This window comes from Lynx rufus, unplaced genomic scaffold, assembly GCF_022079265.1.
Source record: "Lynx rufus isolate CCGP_SWC_20201006 ecotype Redwood Valley unplaced genomic scaffold, mLynRuf1.p SCAF_29, whole genome shotgun sequence".
Classification (NCBI taxonomy): Eukaryota; Metazoa; Chordata; class Mammalia; order Carnivora; family Felidae; genus Lynx; species Lynx rufus.
In genome coordinates this window covers 6,939,958-6,961,151 of record NW_025814844.1, presented here as the reverse complement: position 1 = coordinate 6,961,151, position 21,194 = coordinate 6,939,958, and the positions used below count along the sequence as shown (strand labels likewise).

General features: G+C 42.6%; 1 protein-coding gene across 1 annotated transcript in view; it reads left to right on the top strand.

The window, feature by feature from the left end:
* PTPRM (protein tyrosine phosphatase receptor type M) overlaps positions 1-21,194 on the top strand; it is a 595,371-nt gene that overhangs the window by 510,200 nt on the left and 63,977 nt on the right. Inside the window, exons 22-23 of the mRNA XM_047090212.1 lie at positions 1,944-2,020; positions 4,763-4,799. Coding sequence (XP_046946168.1) covers positions 1,944-2,020; positions 4,763-4,799 — 114 coding nt within the window. The remainder of the gene's footprint in view (positions 1-1,943; positions 2,021-4,762; positions 4,800-21,194) is intronic.

The following is a 21,194-nucleotide window of genomic DNA, read 5'->3' as shown; positions in this document are numbered from 1 at the left end:
GAATACCATGAGGTCTCTGACCCCAAAAGGTCATAACCTAGTAGAATCAACTTTTGAATGAAGAAAGGATACTACCATGCACATAAAGAGAAATAAAAACAATCTCAGTCTGCCTAGGAAATACGCTGTACATATGTCTGGTGGGTTTCCCCATCAGGAGGAGAGTAAAGCGATTAAATCTAGAGAAATAGCTGCCAAGTTAAAAATAAAATAAAATAAATAAAATAAAATAAAATAAAATAAATAAAATAAATAAAATAAATAAAATAAAATAAAATAAAATATAAAATAAGAGTGAGGGAGGGAGGGAGGGAGGTAACCAAGCGAACAGTAGGAGATGATGGGGAAACTCTTTATTTCAAAGGCTCTGTTTATGGGAGATGAGAGTGCAGTCTTATCAGAGATTGAAGTCCCCATGTAGAACATTCCAGAACAATTTGAGAGGCCCAGGGGTGATAAATCACAGGGAATGGGCGGCATTCATCCTGAGATTCTAAGAGAAATAAAGTGTGAAAGAGGGGCGATTCTGACAAGGAGATACAATAGATCCTAAGACAGTGCTGCTTCTGAAGATTGGGAGGCTCTAATGTGATGCCTGCCTTTTTAAAAAAACTGCCCAGGGAAAGTCAAGCAGTACAGGGAGGCAGACCTAATCTCCCTTCAGAGGAGCTGACTTAAAGCCTGATGTGTGTAGAACAGCCATGATTCAGGTCTATTGGAGCATCTTTCATTCGGGAGGCTCAAATGGCTTTACTGCCTGAATTACTTACAGCCCTGCTGTAGCTGTGTGTGAGCACTGGCTCTCCTAATGCAAAAGCCGGGACAATCCACACATACCCAGCACCCCAATGACTCGCCTCCCCCATTGCCACCTGCAAAAATATGGATAGGGGACCTCTGGTTTAAGCAAAGTGTGCTCTGAGAAATTGGATCTTAGTGCAGGTCACCATGAGGGAAACTTGGCCTGCATGTGGGTCCATTTCTGGGTTGTTACCATCTGTGTGGGCATCAGCGGTACAGAACGTGAGAACCGTCTGCATGTCTGTTCCACAGCACATGACAAAGGCAACAACTGACATTTATCCATCACTTACTATATACCAGGTGGTTTTCTAATCTTCTTTTCTGTTTTAATGGTCACAATGATCCCGTGAGGCAGGCACTGTTAATCCCCATTCTACAGATGAGAAAACTAAACCACAGGGAGAGCTAGTAACTTGTCCCAAATCACAAGTGTGGAGATTCTGACCCACATGCCTGACTCTGGACCTCACACACATGGTGCAGAGAGCGGTGTAGGGAATTCAGGGACGACAACTGAGGTTAGGTCCATGTTCGCACCTCCAGAGGGCGGGGCCGTGGTTTATAGCCATCATTTGTCAAGGCGGGTGCCATAGGAAGCCTTCAAAATCTCAGGGTTAGTTTGTGATTTAGTGAACTTGCTCTACATTCAGTCCAAGAAATAATTCTGTTGTGATTCATAGGACTCCATGTAGAAGTTTCAAACCTCTACCCACGCAGCGCGTCTGTAAATGGTCAAAGAATAACTTCACGATATTTGCTGCAAAATGCAAATAATTCTAAATCCTTCCCAGCTTCAAGAGCAAAATAGGAAGTGTAATAGGTGTGTAGTGTTTAATTCTTTGTTTATCGGTAAAGCAGCATGGATGTGAATGATCTCTATGTAATGTGCTTGCATTCTGGGGCTCTAAGCAGCCCAACAGATTGCTTTTAATTCATTGTTTGCTTGGGGCACCTGGGTGGCTCAGTCGGTTAAGCATCCAACTTTGGCTCAGGTCATGATCTCACAGTTCGTGCGTTCAAGCCTGCCGGCTAAGGATCCTGTGTCTCCCTCTCTGTCTGCCCCTCCCCTGCTCATGCAGGGAGGTTTTTTTTTTCATTAAAAAGTTTAAAAAAATCATCGTTTTATTTTCCCTTTGCAGATGATCATTCGCGGGTGAGACTACAGACCATAGAAGGAGATACCAACTCCGACTACATCAATGGAAATTATATCGATGTATGTATTTTGAAACCGTCAGTAAACCCAACTGTTCTGCCACATTCCACATCGTGTGTCTGCTATGGTACTGGTGGGCACTCACTGCTCCAAATCCAGAAGCAAACACGTTAACGTTACTTCACAGCCTGCAGAACTTTACGGTGGAGACATGGCCACTCCTGTTCTCAAGTCGGCCTACTGGCTGCTGAACTCCTCTGTGACATTCCGTGTCTTCCGTGCTGCTGTGGACCAAGGATAGCGTTTCCATGTTTTTGTCAACAACTTAGATTATTTGACACTTTAAAAGAAATCTGTTTACATATTAATAAGATAAAACTCTCTTAATTCCTAATTCGATGATTTGCGATCTCTCGTCATTACTTCACTTTTAAGTTGCCTTCAAAGTAGTCTGCAGCTGTTTAACCAGGACATCGAATGCACACAAGACATGTCATTAAATATGTAGGCTGTTTAATTATTGAAGACTGCTTCTTTGTTCATCCTGCATCATGTTAACTTAATGTCTTACATTAGAATAAATTCCTGAGGAGACAGCATGTTTTCAGTTGAAAGAATGAATGAACTCAAAAGTAGCCTGAAAATGAAGGGAAAGTCACTGTTACTTTCAAGGCTCAGGTTCACGTGAAACAGACCTTTGCTCCCTTGCAGTTCCCAGGGCACGCCGTGCTTGCCTTGGCCATCACACTGCCTTCTAGTCCATTAGTACTTCCACGGACAGGCTTTACCCATACACGTGAGTTCTTTCGTCTTCTTACTTGAGTATAATTCAGATGCTACTAAAAGTACTAGCATCACAATCTCTAAGAGTTACCTAAAAAATAAACATAAGGATGTTATTTATAGTACTGCTTGGAAAGGTTGTGAAACTTTGGTGATGGATCTGAGGGTAGGGCCTACAGGAGGACTGTCTGAAGAGTAATTCGTATCCCATTCCTCGAATGAAGCCCCCTACGCTGCCATGTTGGATGATGGTCCAGAACACACACGGCCCAAGTTAGATATCTTTTTCTGTTAAAGCCAAGTTCCTTCCTAAAATACATTGCACTTATTCCTTTATCCGGTAGATGTTTAGTGAGTCCCTTGTGGGAGAATTCAGAGGTGGCCACGACCTGTTGCCTTCTCCCCAAGACTTCAGAGTTTAGAAGCTGACGTAAGAAATGTCTTCTCTATAACACTCCTTCCCTTGGGAGATTCCAAGGGAATCCTGTTCATGCTCCAGTCCCAGCTCCTAGAGCCCCTGGGGGCTCTTGAGCACAGGGGCTGTATCCTGTGCATCTTGTACCCCCTGCACCTGGCACAGGCCTGAAATCTGTAAGCACTTAATAAGTGTTTGATGAATCACTGCCTGAAGGAGTAAATGTAATCAGATTAGGTTTTGTGGCAGAAGTGATTTTAACTTAGCTTTAAAGAATGGGCAGGTAGAGCTACAGAGGAGGGAAGACATAAAAGTAATGAAAATACCAGATTAATTAGTTTTAATTTTAATAGAGAAAAGAGTCAATATTCAGGGCCCTTTTATTCACTTAGTCAATAAGATTTTATTGAGCCACGTGTTGTATTATATGTCAGTTGCTGTTGTACGTATTAGAGTGTTAACTGTGTGTGATTCAGACCACAAACAAAAACAATGGACTGAGAAATGACCACTGTGTTTAGCAACATAGATCATTTGTGGACTGTGTGGATTATTTCCGTTTCATAGATGAGCTCCTCCTATCTCCTAGCGCCTTGCTAGAACTGACATATGGAGCCGCACATCAGACAGGGTCTTGCTTTGTGAAACTTATCAGCTGGCAAGACATGAGTGATTATCTTCATAATCCTATTTAATATCTGTCAAGAGTCTATACCCACAGCAGGTCAGTTGTATAAAAGAATGTGTTTGCTTTTGCTATTCATTATCAATGACTTGTTTTAAAAGCAAAAAAAAAAAAAAAAATCTACCAGATACACATTGAAATGGTCTGAGAAATCTGTATTTCCTCTCCAAGTTTCTCCTGTTTCCCATCTGGCTTCAGGCACACTATATTAGGTAATCTCGGGGAACAGAAATGGAAAATATTAAGGTCCGTGGCGATATTACGTTACCTGTGTGTAATTTTCTCTAAATTGGTTTTATCTTCCCCAGATATTGATCCTGTGACGTTCTTTGTTCCCTTCTGTATTTGGTCTCAGTTTTCATCTTTTCCCCTCCTCACAGGGTCACGATAAAAGGAAGGGGCCTTGCAGAATTTCTGCCTCATTGCATTTCTGGCCCTTGCCACGGCAACGTGTCATGGCATTAGCAGTGTTTAAGAATGATGTTCAGTATGACTATTGATGTAGCTGCCTATACCGGTAGAACAGGATGTGTGTTAAAGCCTTGGCACGTTGCCAATAGCATCCCGAACACACATGAAATCCTATTGCACATTCCCAGCCTGTTTGCAATCTAATAAGAGTCGTGGTCGTGTTATTTCAGAGAATCCATAAGTTGTTAGTGTTGATTGCTCACCCATCGTCTCATAGCTGGCGTATGATTTCGTTACTCCCACCCCATGTGTGAGCCACAGAACTGTTAGCTTTGATCCCCCTTTGCTTTTTACGAGTCACTAAGCGGTACTGGGTCTGGCCATTTCACTTTCAACCGGTGCGGTTGTTGGTATTTGTATGTGCATTCATTTTGGCAAACTTAGTGGGTGACTTCTGTGCTGCTTACCGTTTTAAGGTTGTCAAATATTCTTTCTCATTTATTTTTAGGGTTATCATCGACCCAATCATTATATCGCTACCCAAGGTAAGTCTGCTAGAGCCTCGATGCCTTTCTTTGGTTGTTTGTCTACTCTCTGTCATTTCGTCCCTATGTCATCCTCCAGAATGATATTCCCCACTGCTCTAGCCCCATTTATTGCAGTTCTAGTCATCAACACATACACCCTTGTTTTCCCATCAGAATGTGATCATTTAGTTAGAACCTGATGTTGTGATCTTTAGAAGTGTATTCATCAATTCATTATTGGATGAATCTGTCTGCCTTCAGAGTGAATCTGACATCTTCATAACTAGGCATATAGATAATCACTAAATAAATCTGTGCTGAGTACAGTCTATACAAAGACCTGTGCCAATTGCTGCCGGGAGTGCAAGCTGAATTCATCAATTACTGTCTCTCACATCAGTTGTGGTTTGATGGGGAAGGTACGGGGTGACCTGTACATTATGACAAGCAACACCAGTTAGAAATTTATGCGAGAGGTGCAGAGAAAATGTTAGGGAAACTTGGAGAAGAAAGAAGTTACTTTCAGATGGGATGATCCATAAACTGCTTTGTGGTAAAGGTGAGTTTGGGAGGAAAACTTCTAAATGGCTGAGACATCATGAGCAAAGATCTGAAAGTAGGAAATCAGTATTCCCAGGTGAAAAGCACTGGGTGGATCACTTTGGCTAAAGGAAACAAGAAGAAACCTAGAGGAAAATGTTGGAGAAGCTCATGGCAAGAGCTTTTGTGATGTCTTTCCAGGACATTGACTATGGAGAATGAGGATTGTGAGAGGGCTGAGGTTGTTGGGAACGAGGCATCGTAAGGGATGAGTTATTGCATCTGTTGAATGAACTGAAGAAATGCCAAGAATCAGGAAAGACCCAGTTAGGGTTGAGAGCATGCATTCTCTTCATTTTGTTATTTTATCATTGTTTCCAGTATTGCATCATATCCCAGAAACAGGAGCCGGGAAATCACAAGGATATGACTTGCCAATGGTCAGGGATTGGCAGGTGGTGCCCAACAGAATATCAAGGATCAAGAGAATAAAGGATGGCAAGAACATTGTGGAAAGTCTAGGTTTGGAGGCAGGAGAGTTGGAGGTGTCTGATGGACCATGAGGAGAGAGAAGTAGCTAAAGACTGAGGTCAGGTTCAGTTAATGAGTCATAGGTTGTAGCCAGTGAGCAGAATTCCAACACTTAGGGCAACACTATCCAGTATAACTTTCTGTAATGGTGGAAACCTTCTGTATTTGTGCTGGTCTATATGGTAGCAGCTAATAGACACTCTAAAATTATCTACTGCTGGATATCTGTATCTGCACTGGTCAATATGGTAGCCACTAATACATACTCAAAAAGTATCTACTATGAATGAAGAACCGAATTTTAGATTTTAATATGGATTTAAATGGCTTCATTTGGCTATTCCCTACTGGCTGTTTTGGACGGCAGGGATCTGGTTTAGAAAAGCTCCAAGTATGGCTGAAATGGAGCCACTGTGGGACCTTGTCCTAATCCCGACAGCCTTGGCCAGTACCTGGGTGGCACCATACATAGAGCCCGCAGTCTCATGTCACCATTTTCGATTCTATGCCTGGGTCTAGGTGACCTACTTAACCTTCAATATGTTTCCTTCCCTGAAATGAAGTCAGTAATGGCTCCTTCCAAGGTCACTTGGCTAGTCAGAAGAAAGGTCACATGGGGAGTGGCCAGCTTGAACTGGCAGGAGACAGACCTTTACATAGGAATTGCTAAGGAGTTGCAATACCTAGCACAAACTCCCACCTGATGGGACAGAACAAGAACGTGTGTCCAGGGGCTCTGAGTCTAGTCCTGGTTGCCTTCTCCTATACCCTGCTGCTTTTAAGCTGAGTCCATTGATGCTTTTAGAGGAACCCTTTGTTAGTTCCTTAAATCCCTACTAATGGATTCCAGAATATTCCAAAGTAAGGATCGTAACAGATCTGATCTAGTAAACATGCTGATAATTTGGAACTAACAGTGTTTATAAATATATGCAAAAATTTGGTCATAAAATATACAAAATACTACTGAGTTCTTGATTCTCAGCCCACGTTTCTATAAATAACGTGAATGTAAAGTTAAATCTTATTTGAATTTTCAAAGTCAAGGACCTCTACATTAATGTTACTCAACAGCTAGCCAAAGTAGAGATTGAAACCCCCAAAGTCCTACATGTGGCCCCTCACCTGGCATTCCTTTGCTCTTCCTCTCTGCCCCTCTCTCTCTCTGAGGGAGATCATTCTTGCAGAAAACTACCATTAGAGAAGCCACTTTCTGGTACCTTCAGAATTAGTTGGCATCATACTTAATTGCTCAGTAGCCCTCTTCAGGAGCATTCAACCCATCAAGTGTTAATGAGTAAATATATTTGCTGGCGGCTAAGAAATGGCAAATGTAATCGCTTTGCAGTAGACCACCCAAGTGCCCTTAATGGAGAAGGATGCTATATGATGCCCTGTTTACCAGAGCATGGCACCTTTGCCAGTGCGGGGTGATCTACAGATTGCACTTTGAAAACTGGCAATACTTACATCACTGCTGTTGGCTCAGGGCGAGGGGCAGAAATGAGCAAATGTTTTTAGTCTAACATTCAATCAAGACAGTACGCATCATATTAAGAGTAATGTATTCAGACCATGATGTTTAGGTTAGAAAGTTAGAGGCTTTCTTCTAGTATATTATACAAACATAATGTAACTGATAGCCTCGGATTGCCAGTAATAAAGATTTCTGATCCTCTGCAGTAATTGGCAAGGACAGTTAGAATATGCCTATGGATCACCTTCATAAAAAAAGAAAGAAAGAAAAGAAAGAAAGAAAGAAAGAAAGAAAGAAAGAAAGGCCCACAAGCGTCTGATTCTAAGAATCCAGCAAAATGGATGATAAAGTCTAACAAGCAGATGCAATTTTAAAAACTCTCCTTGTTCTTTTTTTCCTATTGTGTGCTGATATAATTCTTTAAAACCTGTTCATAGCAGGAACCCATGAAACTACATGAATGTTCCAATTTAGCGACAACCAATTTTGTTCCCATGAGTTTAAAATATGTAGATTTTCACCAAGTCCCTTCAATCTAGAAGACATGTCATGAATTTATCTCTTCGATCTCTTCTTCCCCTGCTTCCACTTTATTGATTTTTGTACCAGTAACTGACTTTGACCTTTGATGATAACGGTATTGTTTCTGCAAAGTGAAGGGACCACAAAAAAGCCAGAGCTGTGGCTTTTTTCAGTATGTTCTTCCTGTCCCCACTCCGTTTAATTGTTTTCCATCTGCGACTAATATATTAATGACCCAGTATTGACTTCATCAGATCTGCCTGACAATCCATTAATATAATTGTAACATTCAGGATCTATGGTTTGGCATACCAGGAATCAGAAGAGTAAGTCATGTCTGTTACTGTATGTCTGTACTCAAGGCCAAGACAGAGTTGGGATTTCAAAAGCAGGGTTGTCAGTGAGGGGCAGATGAGCACACGGGTGGGTAGGATTACCCAGAACTGATCATATTTCACTATCAAAGGATACCCCATGGAGACCACAGTGTGGGCCATGAGCTGGAGGAAGCTTTACACATTGAGAATTGCTCCTGCAAAATGATTCAGGAGAACACCTGCCAGCTATGTGGTATGCAAATGAGGGAGGCCTGGAGAAGTATCTTTTTATTATTGTTTGGTTTTATTTTTAAAATTTTTTTTCATGTTTATTCATTTTTGAGAGAGAAAGAGAGTGCACGCAATCAAGGGAGAGGCAGACAGAGACGCAGACACGGAATCTGAAGCAGGCTTCAGGCTCTGGGCTGTCAGCACAGAGCCTGACACGGGGCTCGAACTCACAAACCATGAGATCATGACCTGAGCCGAAGTCAGACGCTTAACCAGTTGAGCCACCCAGGGACCCCTGGTTTTATTTTTAAAACTGACTTCAAGACTCTTGCTTTAGAAACTCAGGAAAGATGGTGTCAGGTAGTTGGGGAAGGAAATGCTGTCAGTCTGTGATGGATATGGCCTGTCCCTCTTCCTCACTACCCGGCTCTTCTGTGGGCTGGAGGTGTACCCAAATATCAGAGGATCCTGCCAGAAGAACCTACCTGTAATTCTTCAGGGGAGCCGACAGGCATCGTGAAATCTGGGGAGCACCTCCTAGTCATGTGGTGGTGCACTAGCACTTGGCTGGGATTTCTGGGAGCCAGAGAAAGGAGAAAGGGCATCAGTGGGGTGAGTGGGGGAGGCAGGTCTTCAGTCATACTTGAAGAAGTTTCCTTTGTCAGAGGAAGAGGACAGGATGAGCAGGTAGGCTACCAAGGTCAGGGAGGAGCATGGAGCCCTGGCAGAGGGCACGAGGGAGACCTGACCGTGGATAGAAAGGGTCTTCACCTCCATGGCATCTTGGGTCTTCGTGGTCGCTGCTTGAAATGGGTCTTCTCTCAGGAAGAACTCCCACATACACACAATTTTACATAGACATGCAGGTGTTCACAAACCATTAAATCCAGCCTGAAAAAAATCCGTACGCCCGAGATAAAAAAGCCCTGAGTTACAAGCGTGAGAAAGAATGACAAGTAAGGTGAGGACATTGGTTAAAAGGCTGTGAATGAGGAGTATTATTTAATGAAATGAAGGGCAGAGAAAGGAAAGGAAGGATGTTTCTGAGCCACGTGGGGGTGAAAGCAGTGCTTTAAGATTAGTTAGTATGGAATTAGCCTGCAGAGAAAACTGGAAACGAAGGGAACAGTTAGGGGTAGAAACAAATGACTCAGACAACAATAAGGGCCGTGTTGCAATTGTAGCTTTTATTTTAGTCAACAATCTAAGTTGCATACAACTAAAACATCTTTTCTAATATCAAATATATTGTAGTGTCAAAACTGTTGACTTTTAAGTGTGTTCCTTCTCATTTAATAAAAAGTGATAAATACATATCAGTAGTTTTGCTTCATATAATACAGTTAGAAACTCAGCATTTTCATTTGTCCTTTCATTCAATAAATATTAAGTGCCTATTAAGTATAGGCTTTGTGGTATAACTAATTTTCTATCCTCTAATTTAGGTATTACTCGTCTCATTTCACAAATAGAGGAAAGAGGGCCCTGGGGAGAAGCAGGGGTTGAAAACAGAACTCACATGTAGTTGAGTGCCTGCAGTGAGCCCACAAGGGTCCTGGCTGTTTTTCCTTCTTTTCGAGCTGCATAATACCGTGTGATTCTTGCCCTCAAGAAGAGGCTCAGGGCTTGTGCTCTTTCTCACGTACTGAAGCTCACCCCTCATAATCGAGAACCTTCCTTCTAAGTTATGATGCTCCCCCTCCCCCAAAAAAGTAAATTTCCTATGATACAGTCATATCTGAAAATATCTCTTCATTAAAACTGTCTTCTTCGATGTCCTGAAATAGGACACTGAGAGTCCAGAGTCTCCCTGTTCCCCAGCAGGCCTCTGGGCACCTGTTTGAAGACCCACTAGCCCAGGAGCTAACACTGATGGTGAGAGAAAGAGACTCTACGTGGCAGCAAGATCAAGGCTGAGATCCGAGCTCCAGTGGGGTAGCCAAGCCTGTCAAATTAGCACAATCCCAGACAAAATAAATGATAAACTGGGGGTCAAGGCACCTATACTCAAGAAGAGTAAAATGCATGGATTTTAACAACCTGAAGTTAGCACATCTTTTGTTCACAGAGACTCTGGATGCTCAGTGTCATATTTCAGGATGCCAGTCACACTGGCATAGACCACAAGAACTGATACAGAAAACCAGTTACCGGATAGTTATTTACCATGAGAGCTACCACTGTCCATCAGACAGAACTGTGTCGCAGGCCAGCTAAAGAGGAAGATGCCTTGGCAGAAGGTTACCTCGTGTCCTGGCATCAGAAGAAGGGCCACAGAGTTCATTTGTTGATTCAACAGGCACACACCCACTGCCTGGAGAGCTGGCACCAAGCAGATGCCCAGTGAGAATACAAGAATAAGTGAGTGAGGGAAGGAATGAATGAACGAATGAATTGGGAGTCACTGGGCCAGACACCAGTTAGGCAGTAGAACATTCCAACCAGGCAAGAAGGACATCTCATGTCAGCCTGGCACAGCTTCTACTGACCTGGGTGGATTCAGGGACCATGATCTCCAACGTCCGCGACTCTTTCTTTCCAGAGTTACAGCTGGTCAACTCCAGTTCTCATGAACACTTTTTCTTCCGATGTGCCAGCCAATCAAGGCAGTGTTTCTGGAGATAGTCCATTCTGTTAAACAACTTAGCTTCTCTCTGCCTTGACCCTACTTCTGCATATCCCACCTTCCATAAGCACTTTATATAATCCATTTTATTTGTCCATGATTATTATTTACTGATAATTTGAAAAAGAGAAGCCTTGGGCGCCTGGGTGGCGCAGTCGGTTAAGCGTCCAACTTCAGCCAGGTCACGATCTCGCGGTCCGTGAGTTCGAGCCCCGCGTCCGGCTCTGTGCTGATGGCTCAGAGCCTGGAGCCTGTTTCCGATTCTGTGTCTCCCTCTCTCTCTGCCCCTCCCCCGTTCATGCTCTGTCTCTCTCTGTCCCAAAAATAAATAAACGTTGAAAAAAAAAATTAAAAAAAAAAAAAGAAAAAGAGAAGCCTAAAAATAATGTCCTTCAGAGACTGAGCTAGGAGCAAACTTCTACATGAAAATAACCAAAATGTGGAGAACGAAGGTTTATAGCAGAAACAGCACCCAATCTTCAACTACCGCACTACAATTGAAGCTTTGCTCTAGTGACTTCCTTCTGTTTGCCGTTGATCTGTTTTTCTTCTACATTTCTGCCGCATACTCCATGTGGTCTGAACATTTTAAATAAGGATTCTCAGAAAGATAAATATGGTTTCTGTTTTCCCAATTCCAAATTCTCCCTCCAGCCTCTGAAGCAGTCAGTAATGGTGCTTAGAATAGGTATACTTAACTCTCCTTGGCAACTCATACTTGGGGCAGAGACTTCCCAGTGTTGATGCAAGTTCTACACACTCTGTGAATAAGCTCTTGTCTCCTGCATTCTGGCCTCCAGATGGAGATGAACCCTTGAAATGATTTCGCAGTACCATTGAAAGAGGAAAAAAAAATGTTTTAATCAAAAGCTAAGCCTTCAGTAAGCAACTTCTGTTTTTATTCTTTCAAATACCAGTGTGTACATTACCTGACATTGTTCTGCCCAGCTAAGCTGTTCCCATATTGCCAATGAGTTGTAGACTTACTATATCCTCTTTGAGGTTGATTTAAAAGTATTGCCTGGTAAAATGGAGGATTCTCTAGTTGTCAGCTTGAAATAGGGAGGCTTTGAGGATGTGTCATTTATACCTGGGCAAACAGTGACCCCTCATGAGGTCTACATATTCCATATTCCCAGTGCCAAATTCTCCATGCAGGGTCCACTGCATGTTACTCTCCATGCATAGTTTTCCAAGGGAAAATGAACAATTGCAATTAACAGCCTATCTACAAACTTCCTTTGAAACTATAATTTTTCTTCACCAGATTAATTTCAACAGAGACTGGCCAATTAGCCAAAAGGTCAGACCATAGACATTTCTCACCCTATGCTCTTAATAAACTCGCTCATTAGTAGTGAGAACGTTTAAAGACAGGTTGCAAATTAAAAGATAAAACCAAAAATAGATTGCAGTAGGTGACATCCACCCTATTGTTATAGATGCCTTATTGCAAACAGGTCCCTCGAGTAATGGAACATAAATTAACACAGAATAATTTGAAGAAAAATGATGCTGCTGTCAAGCAAGCCCTCAGTTTTGGATTGTTTCAAATGCCTTTTAAATCTGTAAGAATAATTTACAGGTGTTCATTTGAGGTAGAAAATTCTAGAATCTTATCAAGCTGATAGAAACTCTAAAAGTCTTGAAACCCAGCTCCCCTGTTTTGTCATTGAAACAGACCTTAAAGCAAAACTTGATGTAAGTCGCTTTCATCCATATTGTCCCAATGAGTCATGTATACAAAAGTATTTGCAAACTGTGTGGATTGACGTTCATATTTACATAGATTTACATGCGGATTTACATGCAGATGACATACATTTACATGCAGTGTCCAACATGGGAGAAACCTAATGTGTTTCTGATCTCCTGAGGGCCTTTTTGTTCAATAGCGAAGAAACAATAGGAGGTCACATCTCTCTTCCAGGATCAGCCCTTTGAAAATATAGAGCTCTGGCTGAATACCCAGGGCTGCAGGCCCTGGTGCTGCCTTCCTGGGCCTGCAACATCATGGACCCTTTCAAAGCAAAGACATTGCTCTCAGACCTAATTTATCCAAAATTGTACAAATATTTCTGTGAACCTACCAAGTGTCTGCCTCACAACCGTGTTGGGAATACAGCAGTGACCTCAGGAATTACATAGTGCTGGTGTATAAATAAACAACCGTCGCTACTCTGTGATTTTGTAAGAACACCAGGTTTGGGAACGACTTTAGGCTATTTCTCTCCCTCACCCATCCTCCATAGCAGGTGAAAAAGTGAGACCCAGTGCAGAAGTGGAACCACTTTCCTGTCACGATCAGGTTCCTGTACCACACAGCGACACAGTTTTGAAGAAGTGTGCAGCAGACAATTTAGGAAGTTTCTGGCCATCGCAAGTTGCTTTTGTTTCTTGCCTTCTTACTCAAAAGGATGCTTCTGGAAATTTCTTCATGCAGTGCCCCATGCTGCCATTGAAAATTTGAGATTGCCTACACTGAGCTATGTCTAGGGAATCAACTTCTCTCTATTTTATTCATTTATTAGAGTTACTCTCTTTTTTCTTAAATAAAAGCAGATCCCACTTGTATACTGAGAAAAGCTTAATTAAAGGATTTAGAGACTAATGAAAGCTTTTATTTCTCTGCCAGTGGCCCCTGAAGCATATGAACATAGGTTTTTCCCTTTGCTTTATGTCTCCTTGACAGAAGGCAGCCAGATCCTGTGGGTCACCAAACCCCTCCATTCTGAGGGCCGCCATTCTTCTTTTTTCTCCTTGATTGCCTTCTCTCTGTTCCCCTCTTCACAGAATGAACAAGTACTCAAGATGAGTTTATGAGGGTTCTCTTTGGAGACAGGCCTGATGAATGCTCTGTGACTCAGCCAGCAAGAGGCTCTTGTGGTGTGAACATCTGTCATGTTCCTCCCTTCTGAGGCTACAAACACTTTCTCATGCGCCTCTTCCCAGCTCTTCAGGCAATATTGCCATACAAGCCCTCCCAGGGATCAAGGACCGAAGGTCCCTCCGGTAGTGGGGCCTCTATCTCTGCAGTGTAGAGCGCATTATTGCCACACGCTGCCTACCAATCCTTTCATTCTTTTCTATATAAGAGTTTCTCTTTGGAGGCCTAATCTTTACCCCTGTCACTCAGATCTGATTTGTCTGCCTTTAGCGTTCAGCTTTCCCTGTCAGGAATGATAGCAGCCTTTGCCTTCCCATTCACAGTGGTACCACCGGGAGCCGAAAATGTTTATGCACCTGCTAGGAAGGCATGGTTCTTACAGGAGGGCTGGCTGTCATCCCAAAAGAACAAAATCCATATAATGGTTCCATCTAGGTAAATGGAGTTTCCAGAAATGCTTTGGAACATTTTAGTTTTAGGTACAAGTCACGCTAAGAGTCACCCCCTTGCTGGTTTTATTCACACATATTCCTTTGCTTATGCAGTATGGCCACAATCAGATCTTTGAAACTGGGGTCCTAAAATTCCTTCCATATACTAACAAACACTTTTTATGTCAGTAACTAGGACAAGACTTCTCCCGTCCAAGAGGCAGTGGAAAAGAGAGGCTAACGAGCGTGGATACCAGAGTTAGGCTGGCTAGGCTCAGATGCCAGCTTTGCGAGCAACCATTCAATAAATATGAGCTATGATTCTTATCTTATCATTATCATTACATGAATTCCAAGAGACACATTTTCAGTAACACATAGGCAGTTCAGGTTTAACCCAGGAATAGTGTGTACCCATATAGTTTTTGTAAAAATGAATAATTCTACATGAATTAATGCTTCCTTCCAGAAGGATGTCTCAAAGGGAACCACTTATATTTTCACCAATATCCTGCATCCTCCCCAAAGTGCAAAGAGTATCATCATCTTTAAACAAAAGACAGACATGGGTTGGAAAGACAATAAGCTGTATCACAAGCTTGGAGAAATCTATTTTCCTTCCATTGTTGAAGTCTTGCAGAAATTGAGCAGCTCCAATAGCAGCAAAGGACACCAGCCTTGGTGTTCTGAAGGCTTCCCTGAAGCACACAGAGGGTCAGATTGTAATCAGTGAAAACAGCCATATTGCAAAGGCCAGACAGGTTTCTTCACAACAGGCTTTGTCCAGACTACTTTCTGAGATAAGAATACAGAAGGATATTTTAGAGAGGAGTTTTGTAAGGCTGAGAAACTCCTGGAGAACAATGGGGCTGAGAAATGATCTCGTGGAAGAGAGAATAACAATGACAGAGGAGCAGAGGGGGGAAATAAAGGGAAAGATGGGTGCTCTTGGCCTCCTTCAACCTGTGCGTTGGGTGGGGCTGGTTAGATGGGTACCACCTTCTGCTTGGCTAGGGGTTAACCGGATGCCTAAAAGTGGTCAGTTACAATCTGCACCGAAGAGCCAGGAGCAGTGTGGAGCTGAAGCAAAAGGAATTCCTGCAGACCACTTCTGAGATCCATTTCACACAGCAAATTCCCAGGAAATGCAGGTGTCCCCAAGCACTGTGTGTCAGCTTAGGAAAAGGACTGAGGAGTCCATAGTTAATGGGTGTACGATGAGTTTAAAGAATTACTGTTCTTTTTAAATTACATAACAGTATCATTGTTATGCTCTTTAATATTTTTTAAGTTTATTTATTTGTGAGAGAGACAGAGACTGCGTAAGCAGGGGAGGGGCAGAGAGAGAGGGAGAGAGAGAATACCAAGCAACGTACAACCTGTCAGCACAGAGCCTGATGGGGGCCTCGAACTCATGAAACCGTGAGATCATGAGCTGAGCCAAAACCAAGAGTCAGGACGCTTAACCGACTGAGCCTCAGGCACCCCATGGTTATGTTCTTTAAAATATATGGAGATACCCAGTGAAATATTTATATGCAGACAAGAAACCATAAACACTACACTCGCAAATAATCCTTCCCATGGCTTCAAGTAAAGGTGACTTCTACCCTGACCCACACCCAAAGCCTCACTACTTACCCAGGGGAAAGCAAACAGGATATTAAATATTTTCACCAATAATTTATTAACACGTTTCCAAAACGAAATTCCTAGCAACACAGACCAACCTTATTCCACTTAGGTTTGACCTATAGACAGATTTTTTTTCTACGCTTGCTTCACATTTAGAACACTTCGATCACTTTCGAAACCTTTTTAGTTTTGAGTTTGTGTGCCAGCATTTTTATAGAGAAAAATATGTTGGTGTTTTTTTCTTTAGCAAAACCCAAGATTGTAATTTAAGTCATCATATGGCGTATGTGGTATGAGAGAAGCCAAAGTTATTCTTTAAACTTGATTTGGGATTTTAGCATTCCACAAATTTATCTAAATGGCTAAAAGTGTGTACATGCTTGTGTGTCGAAAATAACTTATTTGAAGACTCCCAAGGGTGATCGTATAGATTTTTTTTCGAAATGCTTTATTTAGGTTAATTTTAACACGTGTGGCTTTTATTAAGGAAAGAAAACTTCTAAAAATATTATGACAAACTTAGGTGACAAAGCCACTATTTTCATTTATTTCCTTGTTTCCAGGTCTTAAAATTCCTGGTAGGGGAAAAGGAAGAAAGCACTCAGAATACCTGACTCATTTTGTTTTCAGTTTCCTTTTTTTGAAAAAAAAGTGCTTCTTTATTTTTGCTGTGACTTGTGACATAATTAAGACTGGTGTGGAAATGCAGGAATTGTATCCTAGCAGGGATAAATTAAGGAAAACCACAATAAAAACTGTGAAGGTATGTAAAAATTTACAACAGAAAAGAAGGGAACTGTAATAATGACCAAAGAAGGTAGGATGGACTCATACTGGAACTGAGAATACTAGACAATACGAATATGAAAAATGGGAAGGTAGAGATTAGAATTTCAAAATACCAAGTGCCTTGTATTTCTTAGGAAGAAAATTGGGACCGATTAAATGTATCTCTTTGTTAAGACATAGCAAAAAGTATCTACTGTATCATTCGTTATACTTTTTGTCGTTAAATATTTCATAACTCTTTAAACCGAGTAAGTGAGTAAGACAAAAGACACATTACTAACCAAAAATAAAGAGATGATGGTGGAAGGTTTATGACCCACAGACAGAGGCTTCCCGGGCTGTTTTAGAATCTGCGTGCGGCCTGTCCATTAGGGTTTGGTTTGTACCAATTTTCTCTTAGTTAAACCCGACGTGACCTTTTGGGGTCCAGTCAGGATGGCATATGTTCTAGTAATGCACCTGGAAGCCCACATTCCACGACGCTTATCATCTAGGGAAAGCCCCGAATATTTGCACAGTTAATGTTGGCACACTCTCTGATTTCAGCCTGAAAGGCCAATTTTAGGGAATGGGATGGTTGCTCATGGATATGGCAGGAAGCGTGTGCCTCATTTTGGGTTGTAAGAGGAGCACGCACCTGTGAGCCAATCTAGAAGAAACAGGGTAATTGGCAAGCAGCTGCTAACCTGAGTGGGCCAGGCAAAGGGGAAAGACCCACAGTGGGGAAGCCTCCTCCAGGGTAAGAAGGGATCTATCTTTGTGCGAGAACCACCGAAATCAGTAGCTGCGCACGCTATTTAACAGCGTGCTTTAAGTCATCGCTTTTGACACTACTAAAAAGGTGTACTTTATGCCAATTTTCTCTTTTGCTGTCACTAAGTGAAAATTCCAGTAGGCTGGTGAACATTCCGAACCCTGTAATTCTGGGCGTAGAGAATGCTTCCCGTAAGAGCTATTCTTGGAAATCCTATTTTATCATTGCTACCAGTTATATTTTTGAATTTAGTTAAAGAAAGTATTCCCAAGTTTTCCCCATCACACAACAGTCCTCAGTGTTTGCTCCTAATTTCTTCATTGATTTCTGTTGTTGCTTTAAAACGGTAATATCTGGGAGGGGGCGATATTCTTAGCAATTCAGGAAAATGAGCAAATCACATCTCATGCACCCAGCCGTCTCAACTTCGGTTTCCACTTTCTGCAGCTGAAACCAAAAATTATTCATAAAAATTCCATGATTTTAACATAAGTAGCCTCAGGGGAGAGCAAATGCACCTATCAAGTAAGTATTGTTAAGGATTATTAATGCAGAAGCTGACTGTTTTCTGTGTCACCATTATCGTTTTTGTGATACACGAGGCAGATTCAGTCCGTAAGACATGGTGGCATATTTTACCTTTTACATTTCACTACGGCTACAAATGAAAAGCTACTCAATGTAAAATTATAGATGTATTACAGAACTATCATACTGAAAAATCACATAAAGTTTTCTAATAAAAACTTATTCAGAAACCACTGAAGGGACATCTAATGCTCTGAATGTTGAATAACTGACTCCATAATACTTATTCTAGATTATTGCCAGCAGCAACAGTAACAATAATGGATCAAAAATTTAGGACCACTTTTATTTATGAGCAAGAGCTTTAAAATAAATGCATAAATCCTAGGCTTGTCTTTTTCCACATTCGTATTCCACCTTCAGTGGCCGTCTGTCCTAATGGAATGAACTGGATGCTGAAGGACTTGACCGAGCCCAAGCCAGGCCAGTGCCCAAAGCAAGGGCTCCTCGGTTTTCTGCAGCCACTTTGCCCTTAGGTTCCCTGCCCTCTCCCTCTGTACTTCCACCATTCGGTGTGTACCCCACACCAGACACAGCCCCCCTCCCACGCCCAGGACCAGTCATGTCACATAGGTGGAGAACTGATGTTCACAATGAGCCTTCCACCCCGGTCTGTTGAGGTCATTCTGAAATTTAAAAAATGCAGGGCGCCCGGGTGGCTCAGTCAGTTAAGCATCCAGTACTTGATTTTAGCTCAGGTCATGGTCTCACGGTTCATGGGCTGGAGCCTCACATTGGGCTCTGTGCTGACAGTGTGGAGCATGCTTGGGGTTCTCTCTCTCCCCCTCTCTGTCTCTCTCTCTCTCTCTGTCCCTCCCCCACTCACGCCCTGTCTCCCTCTCTGTCAAAAATAAATAAAGTTTTTTTTTTTTAAGTGCAATTGTATTGACCTGAGTTGGAATCCCAGCTTCAAAGGCGCCCAGGTGGCTCAGTCGGTTAGCATCCGACTTCTGCTCAGGTCATGATCTTGTGGTTCGTGAGTTCAAGCCCCGGTCGTGCTTTGTGCTGACAGCTCAGAGCCTGGAGCCTGCTTCCAATTCTGTGTCTCCCTCTCTCCACGACCCCCTTATCATGCTCTGTCTCTCTCTCTCTCTCTCAAAAATACCTAAAAACAAACAAATAGGCACTTATTCTCTTAAGCCTGGTTCTCATCTTAAAATAGAAAAGTACACAGTTGCAAAGATGCATAAACGAGACAGTACACATAAGACACACCTGGCCCGAGGGGCTCATCACTACCTCTCATTTAATTGTTCACTATCTTTGTCATCCTGCTTCCCAAGTCCCCTTTACTTTCCAGCCCAAGGCCCTCAGCTCCTTTGCACCGGGGACAGCAAGAATCCAGCTCAGTGTTGTCCACAACCGCCCTCCAAGGGCAGCCCGTCTCCCCGGTCTGATTCAGATGGGATCCCCGTCTCTGCACTAGGTCACCTTGAGTGTGCCAGCTGCGCAAGGCCATCCGGAGGCCGGTCACCCTGCCCACCACTGTTCTGACCTCCCTACCCCCATACGCCACACGCTGCGGAGGAATCACCATGTGGAGCCATGCCACCACTGTCTTTGGGATTCCAGACATTTCCACACTGCCTGGACATTTCCACTGCTGGTCTCTGCCAGCCACCGACATGTCCAGGGAGCCATCCTTGGGACAGTTCAACATTTTTTGATACACCTAGACTAAGATATTTAAAATGTGCCTTTCTCATTACTCGTTGCGTTATCTCTCTATTTACTCTTTGTTTGCTGTTCAGATTCGACATAGTCGTGTTTCTTGAGAGTTTTTGTTCAGTAAATAAAACAGGTCCCTCCACAATGGGCACACATCTGTCTGCCTGCTGCGGGAGAGCTGAGCGGCTCCCTCTGGACTTGACCTTCTGGTAGCTGGACTCCCTACTTGTTAAAAGGAGATAGTATTAAATGTTTTCTAAGATGAAATGAGGACTGATGTAATTAGAATAAACATTTTATGATATGTGATAAATATATTTTGACTGCTTTATAGACTTAAGCATATCTAACCCGAAAGAAAACACATGAAACCTCCAACCATGGGTTTCATCCAGAAAAATATGGCACTCAAGCCAGACATTCCACTTCCATTTATTTTTTTTTTATTTTTATTTTTTAACGTTTATTTATTTTTGAGACAGAGAGAGACAGAGCATGAACGGGGGAGGGGCAGAGAGAGGGAGACACAGAATCCGAAACAGGCTCCAGGCTCCAAGCTGTCAGCACAGAGCCCGACGCGGGGCTCGAACTCACAGACCGCGAGATCGTGACCTGAGCCGAAATCGGCGCTCAACCGACTGAGCCACCCAGGCGCCCCATTCCACTTCCGTTTAAAAGAATAAGTGTTACCAGCCTCTACTGCTTTCAAGTGTTCTGAATTCAGAGCATCCCAACATGTACCAAATTACTCCAATTTTTTTTTCATTTTTTAAATGTTTATTTTTGAGAGAGAGAGAGAGAGCGAGCGAGAGTGGGGGAGGGACAGAGGGAGAGAAGGAGGCACAGAATCTGAAGCAGGCCCCAGGCTCTGAACTGTCAGCAGAGAGCCTAGCACGTGGCTCAGACTTCACGAATCATGAGATCGTGACCTGAGCTGAAGTCAGACGCTTAACCGACTAGGCCACCCAGGCGCCCCACCCCGACTTCTACTATGATCAAATACAGGTTTCAATGGCATTGTTTAACAAATAAAGTTTTCTCTTTATTTAAAAAAAATACTCCATTTCTAACATCAAGTTTTACCCATAATGGAAATTTGTTTCAGACAAAGGAGGCAGGAAGCCCTGTGATTTTTCAGAGTCAGTATTTCAGTCAGTTGCTTTGTTTCAGACCTGAGCAGTGCCCCACAGTAGTCTTTGAGATGGGTAAGAGTTTTGTCAAGTGCAAGAAAGCCCCGTTGTACATGGAGGCTCCTTCTCGGGGAGATCAGTGTTGATGGCGTCCGTATAGACTTAAGTATCTAGAAATGAATCCTTCTAAAACTAATCATGTACCCCATGGAAAATCTCCATGTGTCTCCAGAAGTGTGCATAGCTCAGTTTGAAATGCAAGTATCTTAGGATTCTTACTTTACTTC